The sequence below is a fragment of the Artibeus jamaicensis genome, unplaced genomic scaffold, assembly GCF_021234435.1.
Source record: "Artibeus jamaicensis isolate MK-2021 breed Jamaican fruit bat unplaced genomic scaffold, CSHL_Jam_final contig_387, whole genome shotgun sequence".
Lineage (NCBI taxonomy): Eukaryota > Metazoa > Chordata > Mammalia > Chiroptera > Phyllostomidae > Artibeus > Artibeus jamaicensis.
The window spans coordinates 28,098,724-28,115,475 of NW_026521812.1; the positions used below are offsets into that span (position 1 = coordinate 28,098,724).

At 33.4% G+C, this 16,752-nt stretch overlaps 1 protein-coding gene across 1 annotated transcript in view; it reads right to left on the reverse strand.

Annotated features, from left to right (window-relative positions):
* Positions 1-16,752, reverse strand: part of GRIK2 (glutamate ionotropic receptor kainate type subunit 2) — a 592,671-nt gene that overhangs the window by 20,415 nt on the left and 555,504 nt on the right. Inside the window, exon 15 of the mRNA XM_037135552.2 lies at positions 8,730-8,955. Within this exon, the coding sequence (XP_036991447.1) occupies positions 8,730-8,955 (226 nt within the window). The remainder of the gene's footprint in view (positions 1-8,729; positions 8,956-16,752) is intronic.

A 16,752-nucleotide genomic window follows, 5' to 3' on the forward strand; every position in this document is an offset into this window, starting at 1 on the left:
ATGCTCTGATTCATTTTTTCTAATAAGTGTTATTCACTGATCTGACTTAGTCCTGCTAACTAAAGGATCAGAGTCTGACATATTTAATCTGGCAAACTAATCTATAATAGAATTTGAACCCATGACCATGGACTAATCAGCTTAAGATTGATTCTAAATGAATTCAGTGATCCAATGTTTTCATATAAAATCTATAAGAATTCTGCTTTCATGAGAATTATCCATTCATGCATGGCCTGTTACCATTTGTCTGCATTTACAATATTAATGAAGACTGTTCACACTGATGCTCCTAATTCATAAAATTCTCTCTGGAAGCTTCCTAGATTCTAACATGCAAAGTCAGCTGATGATGTCTGTGGAACAGGCATGGCTTGCTGAGACTCATCTGTTTTTAGTGACATGAAATCTGAACTTTAATAAATATGCCAGGAATGTATAGCTCTATGGGCAAAAATTGACTTTTTTTGTTTATTTCAGACTCTGAAAATCATTTGATCTCAATTTAGCCTCCAAAATCACTTCACTAATGTTAAAATTGTGCTACTTGCGCAATGGAAAAATGTAATGCATTTTAATAAAAAGTTTGACCTGCAGAAAGATGAATAATTTGCATCAATTTTTGTGCACTATGTTCAACTAATGAAGATAAATGTATTCATTTATGTCAGTAAAACTAAAGAACTGAAAGCCAGCAATTTTATGCATCGATAATGATAAATATTACAGTACTTATTGTAAAATGAATTGGGAATTCTAGAAGTGGATGTGAGCAAAATGAGGAACACATAATTCTCATACTGATTTCTATTTTCATAAGCACTGTCATACACTTTAAACAAATAACATGTCTCCTCTAGTTCCAATTCTATGCCTTTAACTTCATCAAATAGTGAATAAAAAAATTTACTGAGATATCATACATTTAACATTAGAAAATAGAAGTAAAAAAAGAAATTTGATGTTGTTTACATGTCAAATGGTATACTTCTACAGTAAAGAGTAAGTGGTACAAACTATTGACTTTTTTTTTACTTTAGGTTGATTATGTATAAAGCTATCATTATGAAATGAAAGTTCTTAACTACTACTATAATGTATTTCTTAATGTAAAATATGGTATAAACATTTATAAAAGTAACATTAAATTTTAATTATGAAATATATATCTGAATATTTATAATTAAATAATAAATATGACAGACACAAATATATATAACAATTTTGTGTGTGATAAAACTGTCTTTAAATTAAACATTAATATTAAAAGCTTTATAAATATATTAAATTTACATTGCCAATTTACATTCTTTTTGTATCACATATTTTAGCAGTTCTATGACTGATATAATTTGAATTTTGTTCACAGAAATGATTGTTCACTGAATGTTTGAAACTTACTATTGATTAAACACCACAGGTAAAATGGGAATAAGTGAGATTATAGAAAATGTAGCATCTTGGCTATTGTAAATTGTGCTGCTATGAACATTGTGGTGCATAGGTTCTTTGAAATTGATGTTTTGGGGTTCTTAGGATATAATCCTAGCAGTGGAATTGCTGGATCAAAAGGCAGGTCAATTTTTATTTTTCTGAGAAAATTCTATACTGTTTTCCATAATGGTTGTACCAGTCTGCAATCCCACCAACAGTGAACTAGGGTCCCCTTTTCTCCACACCCTCTCCAACATTTGTTGTTGCTTTGTTTATGATAGCCATTCTGACTGGTATAAAGTGGTATCTCATTGTGGTTTTAATTTGCATCTCTCTGATAGCTAGCAATATTGAGCATTTCTTCATGTGTCTCTGGATCTTCTCTATGTCCTCCTTGGGGAAGTGTCTGTTCAAGCCCTTTTCCCAGTTTTTAATTGGGTTGGTTGTCTTCTTAGAGTGGAGTCGTGTAAATTCTTTGTATATTTTGGAGATTAAACCTTTGTCTGGGGTATCACTGGCAAATATGTTTTTCCATACAATTGGTTGTCTTTTTAATTTAATAGTTTTCTTTAGCCACGCAGAAACTTTTTATTTTGATGAGATCCCATTTGTTTATTCTTTCCTTCATGTTCCTTGCTCTAGGGGACATATCAGTAAAAATGTTGCTGCATGAAATATCCTAGGTGCCCATCAGTAAATGAATGGATCAAAAAACTGTGGTGCCTATACACAATGGAATTCTATGCTGCAGAGAGAAAGAAGGAGCTACTACCCTTTGCAACAACATGGATGGAACTGGAAAGCATTATGCTGAGTGAAATAAGCCAGGGGTTGAAAGACAAATACCATATGATCTCACCTTTAACAGGAAGCTAAACAACAAAACAGACAAGTGAGCAAAATAAAAACAAATACACTGAAATAGAGAACAGGGGGACAATGACCAGAGGGGAGAGGGGAGAGAATTTAAGGGGAAAAAATGGGAGGGATTTAGAGGAACAAGTATGAAGGACACAGGGACAAGAACTAAGAGGAGTGGAAATGGGAAGGAGGTGGGGTGCATGGGCTGGAATGGGAGAAATAAACAGAAAACTGTACTTGAAAAATAACTAAATAAAATTTAAAAATATAAAAATATTTTAAAAAAATCTTAAAAAGAAAATGTAGCATCACCGACGACAATATGCAGAAACATGAGTGCAATTCCCTCAATTTCCTTCTCAGCTGACAAAATTCACACACATTATCAAAGTTGTGAGGAACTAACAAATGAATGAAGTGGACAACTAGCTTATTGTTAGAATAGAAATAGTTTTAATAAGGCACTTTAGTCCCTTTACAATAGTTCTACCAAATTGAACACAGCAAAGCAAAATAATGCCAACTGTCCTAATGGATTTTTTTCTAGACTGCTGCTTTCCTATGGCTCATGGACTGCTGAGTCTGCCTAGTCCTCAAAGAGCAATATGCACTCAACATTGGAAAGAGAGAGGCCAGGAAGGGTTTTGGTATGGGCATTCAGAAGGGAGGCAGTGTAGATGAAAACGATTTAAGTAGAAATGCTCCCTCTTCTAATAAGGTGATTATCACCATGGTGAATGAAGAGGCAAGACTGCAACTGATCACACATTTTAAATATCTCTTATTGAAAATTGCTGCGATTTTCTTTTTGGCTTTATCCCATTTAGCATTGTTTTTCCTTCTTTTTTTCTTAATTCTTTTGAATGAAATAGGAAGTTCAGTTAACTTATTATGAGTAAGAATACCTACAAATTCAAATATATCCCATACAGTAAATATCACATTATAATAACATTACTGCAGTCAGGAAAATTATGAAAGAGATTTAATGTCACCCCCAAGCTTAATTAAAGAAGTTTATGCTTATTTATCATTTACCTGCACATCATTTTGATTGTTCCACTAAGGTACTTTTGTGTAAAGAGAGCTTCCCTAATTAAATAGCCTATATCTGAGTCATTCAGCAGTTTTACAAAACACTGGTCAGTAATCATCACACTCAGTATGATGAATGGTGATGGTTGGCCCCTAGATGAATCACACAGGAGGAGACTTAGCATACTAAGAAGAAGAAGCATGAATGTTTAGGAAAAAATATGTATAATTTTAAAATATTTCTCATTTCCTACTCTAAAACACATAGTGTTTTCTATTTTAACCTCCTGTGCTTAGTTAACTGTGTATGCCTTCTTGATAATATCTAAAAATATGAACAATAACACAAGCAGAACAAGTTCTTCTCTTTAATCATATTTATAATATTAGCATGACTGAAATTTTCATTATAGATTATGGTACCTGTAGTCAAAGACAGAAAATCCTGGAGAATTTCAGGAACTGATCTCAATTTCCAGAGACTGAGCCCTTATTATTCTTCTTTATTGTTGTACAGTTACAGTTGTCCCGTCTTTTTCCCCATTGCTCTCCCCCACCCTGCCTCGCCCCTCCCCAGCCCACAGTCAGTCCCCCTATTGTTCCTGCCCATGAGTCCTCTATTCATGTTCCATGGCCTGCCCTTTCCCCTCCTTTCCCCTGGTATCCCCTACTCCTTTCCCTCTGGTCACTCAGTTTGTTCTTTGTTCCCAAGTCACTGAGTCTATTTTGCTCATTTTTTAATATATTTGTGTTATTAACTCTTGCAGGAAAAAGATCAAGAGCCCCCAATAACATTTTTTCACACTTAAGTGTATATTTTTGTTTTGTTTAGTTTTGTATTATGATTAACCAAATTTTAAAATTAAGTAAACATAACATGTTACACATAATCTTCAATATATTTGATTAATGAATAATGCTTTAGAAGAGCTAATTAACTAGTTGAGAACTGCAGACAATGATAGTTGCAAGTTTTGGTAAGTCAAAATCTCTTTCCAGGGCTAGAATTGCATATCATTGTGCTTATTTGTGACTAAACAAATAGAAATAACTCATGAAGCCATATTTCTTCAGAGATATGACAGAGCCTGAAATCTTTTTTACAGAATGAATGTATCTAAGGAAGTAAAGTGTAAAATTCTCCTTTCTAGGTTATACATCTTTGATGAAGTTATGTAAGAGTTACAATTCACTAATAATGCAGAGTCCAATGTAATTTTAATTTTATGCCATATTATGAAAGAATAAAATATAATTCCTAAAATTAAGAACTTAATATTATCAGGTCAAACAGAAAAAAGTTATCTGAACAAGAAAAACAAAAAATATATTGCAATCCCTGTAGGAGAGTGATTTGTATATCTGTTCCTTTAAACTTAAGGTATAGTGTTCAATTTTATCTCATTCAGAATTCATCTAAAAACAAAATGCATGTTAAATGTGCTAAATGACATTTTGATAATAATGTTACATCTTAATAAATGTAAATTCAATATTATTTGACAGTGATTATAAAGAAGAATGTTCTAAAATAGTCTTTCTCATCTATACATTTCCTAAGTAACAGTGTTATTCAGATGTTTTGAATTTTTATTAGCATGCACCAATAACTTTACATTAGAATTACAAGAATGTCCTTATGAAAATTAGTAATCTATCACTGTGCTATCATCTATTCTTTAAAAATTAATTTTAATGAGAACACTAATATATTACACTGTTATATCACACTAATCTACATACTACAAAGAAATAATTTCACTCAGATATAAGTTTCTGACTAGAATTATTGATTTCTATAAGTTTCTCATGAAAGTGGCCTTGCTAATATCAGTAAATGTTTTGTGAATTACTCATATTTCTTCAATAGGGCAAGGATTGATCAACCAGATAAGTTGAACAGATAAAAGAAAAATATCTATATCTTAAAGATTATAGTTTAATTTGTTGTGTTCTCCCATATCTATATTTATTAGAGAAAATAGAAATTCCAAATGTTCTCAGTATTTTTCTCAATTTAAAAAGTTATATTAAGATATATTTTACATACCTATTAAATTTTTAATTGTTTTATATTTTCCCGATAAATCAATACCTTTTACTAAACATGACCAAGGGTAGGGAGAGCTCAAAGATTGCTCTAGGTATAGTTTTAGTGAACTAAAATAGCTTCTTTACAACTAATTCAACTATTGTCTTTGCTTTTGTTGTTGTATTGTTTACTTTTTAGCTCATAATCATAAACTTAACTCTGCAGTCTAGCTAGACTTGGAAGGGGTAAGGAAAGATTATAGAGTATCCCAAGCAGATGTGGGTAAAGGGGTGCTCTTGTGAGCTACAGAAGGGATGGTCTGGAGGGTAAGATAAAAACACAAGTCAAATTTATTAGACTTGTCCACAGTCAGTGATCTTGCTGGACCCATTCCTAGACCCATAGCTACTCATGGCTGTCACAACGTCCATGCCATCTTTCACTGGCCAAAGACCCCATGCTTGCCATCCAATCATTCAGTTTTGGCAGTGCAGATGAAAACTTGGGAACTGTTTGTATCGGTTCCAACATTTGCCAAGGACAAGATGCCAGGACATATATGCTTCAGGATGAAAATCTCATCATCAAATATCTCCTCACAGATGGACTTGCCACCTGCGCCATTGTGGTATGTCAAGTTACCATCCTGGCAGGTAACTCCCAGAATAATTCTGGGACAGCAGAAACCATGATAACCAAATCCTTTCTCCCCAGTGCTCAGAGCAGGAAAGTTTTCTGCTCTCTGGAATTTGTCTGCAAACAGCTCAAAGAAAAAGCAGCCCAAGAGCTCTTTTCTTTTTTAAAAATAGTTTTCATACATGAAACATATCAGTGGGTCTTTGAGATTTCTATAATACACTAGTTTGATTTATCTTTACCAAGCACTTCCTCAAACCAAGACAATATGATTAAGACACTCCTGGTACACCGATACATTGTATATACAAAACAAACAAGCAAACAAAAACCTCCAGTTGGTACAGCTACTATGGAAAGCAATACGGAATTTCCTCAGAAAACTAAAAGTAAAACTGCCTTTTGACCTGAAATTCTACTGCTGGGATTATAACTTAAGAATCCTCAAACACCAATTCAAAGGAACCTATGTGGCCCAATCTTCATAGCAGCACAATTTACAATAGTAAATTCCTGGAAACAACTTAAGTGCCTATCAGTAAATGGGTGGATTAAAAAACTGTGGTACATTTACACAATGCAATTCTATGCAGCAGAGAGAAAGACAGAGCTCCTACCCTTTACAACGGCATAGATGCATCTGGAGAGCACTATGCTAAATGAAATAAGCCAGGAGGTAAAAGACAAATACCATGTGATCTCACCTATAAGTGGAACTTAAACAAGAAAACAAATAAGCAAGCAAAACAGAACCACAGACATGGAAATAAAACACAAAGTGACAATGACCAGAAGGGAGGGGGGAAAGGGATAACGGGGAAAGAAGGGGAAGGGTTGTAAGGAACATGTATAAAGGACCCATGGACCAAGATAAGGAGGGAGGGGGAGGATTGAATGTAGGAGGTGGAGGAGGAGGAGGGGAGGGGAGAGTAATAGGGGGAAATGCAGGCAGCTGTAATTGAACAACAATAAAAAAATTAAAAAAATAAAATCAATAAACATATCCTTGGGTAAGGATTAAACATTTTTTTAAACCCTCCAGTTTAAGGTTTTACATGAAGTAAAAGTCAAAATCATTTATTTTAAAATTTGGGAATTATGAGTTTATAATGTAACCATTATTACTGAAAAATATCTGTGATACACTCCAAAGTCCTTATATATCCTCCACAAGTCCTACTCAAATCTCACTACCCTGGATAACTTGTTCGTTTAATGAGGGCATCACATTTAATAATGTAAGATGCTCAGCTCTAAAAGTTATTTCCTTCTGTTTATAAATCTTGCTATCCCATCATTTTTACCCCTGTAGAATTCATCTGTTCAGCAAATAACTACTCTGGGCCCCAAAAGTGCAGGCACTGTTGCTGTATGGGCTTCCATGGACAAAGCACAAACATCTCTGCCCTCATCCAGGAAATGTAAAACAGTAGAAGATGGCACAAATATATGAGAACCTCACTCCTTTCAAAAAACACTGAAAAAGGCATCTGCTCCAGCCTTTTTTAAATAAAAATATAAATTAATGGGAGTCTGGAAGCCTCACAAATCACTTCTTCCACCCCACATAAATGTTTAAGAGTGTGCCTGATTTTTCAAATTTGTTGTAAGACATCAGCTAGCCATCTTTCCCATATAGATTCTAGCTCAGCTTTAAACTAAATGCAGGTATTTCATTAAAAAGTAAATTACATTTACTTAATAATTTAGTAGAACTTAGATTTTCTAAATATAACCCCCTCATTTTACTAATTAAAATAATATCCAGAGGCCATGAATTTCAAGTGACATACCCAAGATCCTGGTAAGTGACAAGGCTGAATCTAGAATGTCAGTATGCAGAACACATGCTGATACTTTCTAATAGTTCATTTTCAGTCCCTTTTCTAAAATACAAGTTTGCTTACATAACTTTGCACAAAATGAGTGCAACCATGCTTGAAAAATTAGCAAAGTTGCTCATCAAAAATTCTAAACAGAATTTAGATGATACAAAAACTCATGAAGTTGTTGGGCTCATCATGTAATTTTTCCTGAGGGAAACAACCATAGCTGATCTAACTACAAGAATGCCACTCTTTTGAGCACTCCAGCAACCCAAAACTAGGGCAATAAACCCACGCCGTACGAGGAATATAAGTTTAACACACATTAAAATGATGTGCTCCTGAAGGTATGATTTTGAAAACACAATCATTTTTATACATTTATATTAAAATTAATAAAAAACTTCTATGTCAAATATTCTCGCTATGTTAGAATAGCAGATTATAGCAGAAATAATCTGCTATATGTATCTTCTCTTACATAAAACAAAGTAAATATTCAACTAAACCATTTGTGGCTCATTATTTTAATTAACTTTCTAAGTCGAAGACTCTTCAGATAAATCACAAATCTGAAAAAAAATGTTGCAAAAGCTTCATTTCATCTATAGGACATTTTAAATGTCAGTTGGAGAAGGTTCTTTAAGGAGATCTCATGAAATTTTTCAACACTGATTCAGTAAAAATGTCTACTGACCATTTTGGTAGAAATAAAATTTTCTTTCATTGCTTACACATTTAGATGCAGGTATCTAAATTGTTTACCTGACTTTCTACTGCCACAGGACGTAGCAAGACGCATGTGTTAAAAACAAACTCCGTGATGGCACACGGAAGCACTGCTTGCCCCTTCTCACAGCAAAGAAGATTAATGAGCAAAGAACAGGTGGCTGACATGAACGTACCCATGGGGGTGCCAACGCCATAACCTTTGGAGTCTATAAGGCCACCGATCTGTGTCAGGTTGCAGTTCCGCTGAGTAACAAATTCAATGGTTGTTGACTCCATTAGGAAAGCATAATCGGAGGTGAGGACCCGCTGGATTCCTTCTTCGTTGCTTTTGACGAGCACTGACTGTCTCCTGCTGCTCATAAAGGCCCACATTTTGTCATACGTGGAGATTTTTGATTTCTGGGAAAAAATAAAATACATAAGGTAATCTTTAGTTTCCACATGATCTACAATAGTAAGATGAAATTGACTGTGTTTAGTTACCCATACTACTTTAACTAAATTATTAATAGTAACATCTAAAGAGAAAATCAAAATCTGTTTTAAAGAGTTTCTCATAGAAATCCCTTATATGTGAGTGTTTCTAGTTATAGTGTAGGTTTAGCTAACAAATATATAAAAAGTGTCTTGATGTTCAAAAATGCATGAGTAGTAAGTCATAGAAGGTAATAAAAAGGAAAACAAACAAGATTGATAAGGAGACTCTTTTGTGCTTATACCTCACATGAGTACTTGATGTGTATAATTTCATCTCTCAACATTACAGTAATGTTAACTTGATAGGGATAGATGCTGGACACCAATTGACCCTGTTAAACTTCAAGAGGTTATTATTCCCATTTTAGTTGACTATAAGCCTGATGTCATGGTAATCCTCAAGGACACACCAAGGTTGAAGAGATGAAAGAAATTCATTACAAATAAGGATGTTACAAATAAGAATAATTACATTTTCACTGAGACACAGCCAGCTTCCTGACATCAGGAAATCTATCATTCAGGCCTACCATGTAACGAAAGACTTCTGGACCAATAAAATTGAACAGTTTTTATATCCAACTGAAAATTCTCAGTGGGGCTTTACTAGGCTTTCATTACAAAGGGAAAGAAATGGGTTTGATTCAGAAGGCACTGGTACAATATAAACATGAAAAAAGGTTAGTAGTATCTGCTTATGGAAATCTCATTTGTGAAACCCTTACTATAGTTTAATTCTTATATAAATACAAAATATTGCTGAAGCTAGAAGTACAAGAAGGATATTCATCATACTGATTACAGTTTTATAAAAAGCCAAAACAAACAAACTGTTTCCAAACAAATAAAAATGCAATCTTTTCACAGCTTAAAGATGCTTTAGTCCTATATTTGCCAGGTCATAAATGTGATAGTACCACAACTTCTACTAAAAGGTAGGTGTAAACAATATTTAGAAATATCCTTGTACTGTTTCAAAGAAAAATAAGAAGGGAAACCCTAAATTCACCAGGGGAAAAATAAAGGTATGTGGGTGCTATATAAAAACAAGTGCAGGGCTAAGCACTAGGGCTCAGAGCAGGGAGACGTGCAAATCTTTGCTCTCCAGTGAAGCTAAAACACACTAAAGGCCATGGGCTCCAAGCTTAAAAGAAGGCAGCTAAAACACCTTGCAGAAGATGATCAGGATTACAAAGGTGGGCTGCTGTTGTGACAGGTCAATTGTTTTAAAGTAAAATACTACAATGCTGGTAATAAATAAGAAAACAAAAGGGATATGCATATTTATAATGAAATTCTGTTTGGAATAATTAAGAACAATAGCGAGATTTTCATAGACTCATTGGGTTATCCAAATCAGTAACATAATAAGGATAGTTAGAGCAAGTTCACATCCTTTCAAAGGTAAGAGTTTGCTCCTAATATTTTGGAATAGGTGAGGACTAAGTAACAATAAAACCAAAATTATATTTTACCTGCAGATTAAAATAATTTTATATACAAATTAAAATTGCACAGTCTTTAGTGAAACTGGTCACTGATAATACACAAACACAATTCAATAAAAGATGGCACTACAAGTTTATCTGATCAAAACTGCATAGTTATCACTTAAAAGTTTTAAATGTAGTATCTTTTGAGGAAAATGACAATGCAATATCACAATATGTGTGGCCAAAGCCAAGCAGAGAGTAGGAAAATGAACAGAAAGTTGTTTTTTTTTTTTTTACCCTTATTGGCCACAGATTGCCTAAATTCTCTAATTTGCTTCAGGTGCAAGAACATTAGCAATCAATGTCTTCCATTTAAATTTGACCAGCTCAATTTTTGCTTTGACAGGGCCAAGCTGCTCTTTTATTTAGAATATGTTTCTTGACTTACTTTGATATAGTGTTTGACACATGCTTGGAACAATTCTAGATATTGACCAGAGTCCAGGTATTGCAAATGGTTAATATACAAGGACATCATGGATATTTGCCTTCATCACAGGAGCAGTGGGAAGCTGAAGCAGGTATGAAGCAGATTTGAGGATGCAATCACATTGCACTGGGAGGCCACTAAGGCTGCTATGTGAAGAATGGATCAGCTGTGGCAATGGCAGATACAAGAAGGTAATTTGAAGTGTATAGCAGCAGTCTAGGTAAGAAACAGTACATCTACTGGGAAAGCGGTGTTGGAGATAGAAATATCTAAGAATGCAAGGTGTGTGTGTGCGTGTAATGAATGTTATTTGGTCATTATTGGAATATGGGAAGTAAAGTAGAGATTTATGTTAATTCTCTGCTTTCTGATTAAATTTGAGAGTCACAAAGAAAGAGAACAAACAGACCAATTAAATATTTGGAAGGAAAGATTATATCTACTAAATTAGCAACACCTAAGGAACATCTAAATGGACCTATCATGTAAGTTTGGAGTTCAGTGGAAAATTCAAGACTAAAAATATAGATTTTAAAGCTATCCCAGATATATAAGATTAAGGAAGAAAATCTGAAAATTGTGGTGCTTCAGAAATCAAGGCAAGAGAATATTCAGTGAGGAGGTCAGCATCTGTAGTAATTCGCCAAAAAGAAAAAAAGTGCATACAATAAGTGAATGATGTCTTTGGATTTAGCAACAGAGAATCCCTTGGTTCTTTTAGCAAAGGCTAATTTAATGGAGTGAAGGACTTAGCAGTAATACTGAAATAGATTAAGAAAGGGAAAAGTAAAATGGAATCAGGATATGCCCCTCCCACAAAAAATAATCAGAGAGTTAGGTCACTGAAGAAGAGGAGATACAGGGAAACACATTGGCTTAAGTAGTATTTTCAAGGATTGAAGCAATTTGAGCATTTTTAAATGCCAGTGGGGAGAGTTTTCCAAAAAATAAAAAATAAAAAGAGAGATTTAGTATGCCAGAGGAAAAAAGAACAATCAATAAAGTCTCCAATAAGGTGATCCCAAGTACAATAAAAAAAGGATTTATCTTAAATAAGTCCCTTTAACATTTAATAAAATAATCATAAAAAAGGATTTAAAATACAGCAATTGGATTGATCTCTGACTTCAAACTATTTGTATTGAACACATATAGAATTATATTTTAAAATCTATTGTGTAAGGAATAAGGGCATAAGAATCCTCAACTACTTTTATTTTTAATAAAATAGGAAATTATTTAATGTTTTTAAAGTAAAATAGACTGTAGGATCTCTAAGGTTAAAACTGATGGAACTGCACAAGTTAAAGATTTGGAGTCTAAATGCACTTAATGTCAAGAAGGATGTAAACAAAAATACAATTAATTATATATGAGTATGTTGAATATGAAAATTATATGTAAACCTAGAAAGAAGGACATATCGAGTCACGATATGAATTAAAGTTTGTAGGGGAACATAGGACATATTGAGAGAGCCACCTGTTGTCTGTTATGCTCAATGTACTATGGTTCGTGTCATCCAGTGAAACAGCCACCGATCATTGTTAAGGAGTGTGATAAAATCAACAGTGACTAAGCTTCTGAGCGAAATCTTGGAGTCTTTAAAGGTCCTCTGATCACAGTGATAGAGAATTGAGGACTGATATAGCAGAACACCAGGAACGACTCAGAATTTGGAACGCACCTTGGCCCTATGCGTCGCTGATGCCAAACTGACTTAAAAAAAAAGTTTCCAGAAGAAATGTACTGCTTAAAAGATATATGAAAAATCAAAGTCAGGTAATAAGCTAGATGTGAAATAATATAATTCTCTGTAAGGATATAATTGAGATAATGACAAATTACAGCCTAACAGAGAAGGTGCTCAAATAGAGTGTAGCCAAGTAAAAGAAATATTAAATTAGTGGGGGAACACTGGAAAGAACATCTTGTTTTACTCCTTAATTTCACAGATGAGAAAACTAAGGCTACTCAATAAGAAAAAAATTATTACCGGTGAAGGTCAATTTGTAAAAGAGAAAAATGGTGATAGGATTTATGACACCATGATTTTATGGAAGGATTTTACTAATATAACAAGATAACTTATTTGGCAAAAATATAAAGCATTTGTAAGTATTATTCTTACAGTTATGCTGTACATAGTAATTGAAATAACGTAAAGCAAAAAAATTAAATGACATTTTAGAGATATTTCTTAAAATGGGTATGAAAATCAAAACACTTAAGAGGAAAAGCATATTTAAAATTTTCTGAATGAAGTCATCTTATTTTATCATGCAACTTAATCCTGCCACACACAGTACTAAAATTATTTTCTTCCTCCTTTTTCTTTCCTTCTTTTTTTATGTTTCACATTAAAGAAAATCTTCTTTCTGTTTAACATCAAATGGATTTAGAATGTCAATGTTTAGCAGTGTTAATCAAAATGCTGAGGCTTGTAAGCTGATTTGATTTTGCTACATCAGCACAAAATAAATAAAAGCAGTTCTTAAGGCAATGTCCTTTTATAATAGTGGTTTTCCTGGACGAGGGAACATCAATGAAAAAATTTTAAAAGAAGATTCTTCTCAAGAATAAACTTACAAAGAATAAGAAACATTTTTTTAAAACTCAGAGATGACAAATGATTTTGTATTTTATAAAAAACATTCAGTGTAAATACCTAAATATTTAAAACATACAATTAATGATTTAAACTTAAGGATATACTATTAGCTTTAGTTTCTGGCTGAACTCTAAATTAATTTTACAACCTGAAATTATTTGGCTCTTTGCAGATCTCAAATAAGTAATGGTTTTAGGCAATATTTATTCCCAGACATTTTAGAGATTTTTCAGAACTTATAAGATATTACTTTAAGGATAATGTTTCAAAATTGTGTTTCTATCCCACCTGAAAAGTTATGAGAGCAAACGAAGTAAGGGTTACTATCATTCTGCTTGTATGGATCCACTTTTCTCCCATCTGGAACAACACATTTTATAAATACAAAGCCATTTTCTTTTTTAAAAATACTTTTGACTTAAACTGCTAGTACACAAATAAATTCTTCACCTCTGTTCATTTCGCTTGCTGTCAAATATAAATTAATATTTAGGCGAGTGGCGGCTGGCAAAGGGGAGATGGGACATCTGTCACAGTATCAACAATAACAAATTAATATTTGGGAACCATCATGTGCTCCTTTCACCTGTTTTTATAAATCTGACAGAGATCCTAAGAATTATAAGAAGATAACACATTTGTGTGGCCTCTGGAAGTAAGAATTTAATGTAATAAATAACAATTTAATTTAATAAATGTTTTAATTTTCATAAAAGAAAGGCAACTATTTCCATGAATGATAGAAAAAATATATATTATATACATATATATATGTCTTGCTCAAAATATCATATGCACAAAGAATCAGTAATGAAAAAGAATCAGTACTGTTTTGTTAAATGTTTTATTATAAATAATATTAGAAGTGATGACTGCAATTCAGATTCTTTAAGGAAGTTACTCAGGTGGTACAACACCCAAAGCATCTTAGGGAAACCTAAAAAATATATTAAAAACACATTTATTTTAATCTAAAAATAATTCATAAAAATGTTTTAGCTCCTAAAACATAATGTCTGGTATAATTAGTTGAAGTTTGATGTAAGAATAAATATGATTAAATAGCCAAAATATGAAGCAGTGTTTTTTTACTATTTTTCATAATTACCAAAGTAATTTGGTCATATTTGGCATTAACTCAAATTATTCCTTTTCAATTAATTCCACACAATCAACTTTGTCTCTAACATTAATTTTAATATTTTATTATAAATAGTATGACAATCTGTCTTGTTCTGTTACAAAAAAGTCACATGTAATAGTTTGCAATATGTGGTTTGAAAAAAGCCCATACCAAGGTGTCTCTTGGAAAAGTAGAATTTGGCTGAGATTTGCATTTTAATTTTTTTACTGTTGGTAAATAAATTACCAACAACACTGGAACATATGTGCTAGGTAAGAACAGCTGAGCCCTATCTGGACTCATCTGACCTTGGTCATTAGGAAATTAGAGTTAATTCAGGAAAACAGGACGGCAGCCATATGTGGTTCATATCAAAGGTGGAGCTGAGGCTAGTGCAGTGATCTGGAAACATTTGGTTGTTAGCAAACCTGTCAGTCCTCGGAATAACTCTGGCAGTTTTATCTGGAAGCATCTGCAATCTCTTAAAATGGGATGTCTAAAGTGAAAGACAATGAAACCGAGAGAACTGCTGTTCTTGGTGCTACCAAGAATTAAGAGAGAGATAAGAGTGTTCTGACTGTGCATGTCATGATGGGCAGCCAGTTTAAAACAGTTCCATGCAGTTAAAAGCAGCTATCCTTTTTAGATAGCCGAACCAGTTTTAGATAGTTCATTCTGCACTCTACAAAATCACCGACAGTGAGTCTTCCAATCACTGCACTTTATTCTTTAAATGAGATATTTAGAGCTTTCCCAGTCAGATGTTTTCTTTTGTTTCAAATGATAGTATCCCACAATATATTTTACTGTCATTTTGACAAATTTAAATAGCAATAAAAATCTTAACTTCACTGGGTCAATGGAGAAACTTGAATAAGCCACAATTTCTTAGGTCTCTCTAATAAAATTCTTTCCTACCAGTTTCACAAAAGTATAATGAGGAATAAATGAAAAAATCCATACAAATTGACTTTAGCAAGCTATAAAGCTCTCAAAACATATGAGGGTTTTATTTGTATTGCAAGTTTATGTAATCAATCACTGGAGATATAGAAACTCTAGGCTAACAATGGGGCGTGTGTCACGACATTCCTAGATCTCTATCTTTTTATTTGTACACCCGACAACTTTTAGAACTATGGGAACTTGTTCCCTCTTTGTTCCCCCATAACTTGACCTAATTACCCTAGTGGGCAAGATGAGCAAAACAATCCTGAGCCATTGCTGAGGGAGCATCATTAACCAACATGACTTATAACAAGAGACCTTTCCACATAAGGAGCCTCAGGGGCACAGAGGTCTTATTTTATGTCTCAGCTCATTGTACTGAATGATTCACTGAATTGCTTACTCATTCACTGACTTGTTATTTCTTTCCAATATTTATAGAGCACCAGCTTGCTGTAATAACCATGTCTGGTACTGGGCAGGCAGAGATTAACCAAGAGCAGATAATGCTCTTGTCCTAACAAAGCTTAACTCTCCTAATGCATGACAAGTAAAGGAGGAATTATAAAATGGCATGATAAGTGTCATGGCAAATGGCAGCTGAGGCGTAACCTAAATTAATGAGCAGTAGTATGACAGAAAGTCAGGAAGTAATTCTCATTTCTTCAATATTCAAACCAGTCACAGTGTTACAGGTCTCTTTCTCTACCTGTCATTAAAATTTTGCATTATGAGTAGGTGTGTCCAAAACTATCAACACTGAAACTCTTAAAAGAATTATTGTTCTCGCCATGCCAAAACCTGTTCTAAAGTGTCTAAACTTTATTGGGAGATGATGCAAACTTCAGCACACACAAACACACACATACCGTATCTGTGAACTTCTGTACATTGAACTGCACACAAAGTGAAAATTTTCCACCATTTTCTGTAAACTTACCTACATTAACATATACACCAAAGTGATGAGGGATGTTTTGTTTCTATATAGTAAAGAAATAACCTCAGTTGAATCTTAGGGATCTGAGGGAGAAGAGATGAACAGCTCTAAACACACATCTGTTTGCTGGCTGGACAAGCCCATTTGATTACAATAATCTTATTATGTATAAAG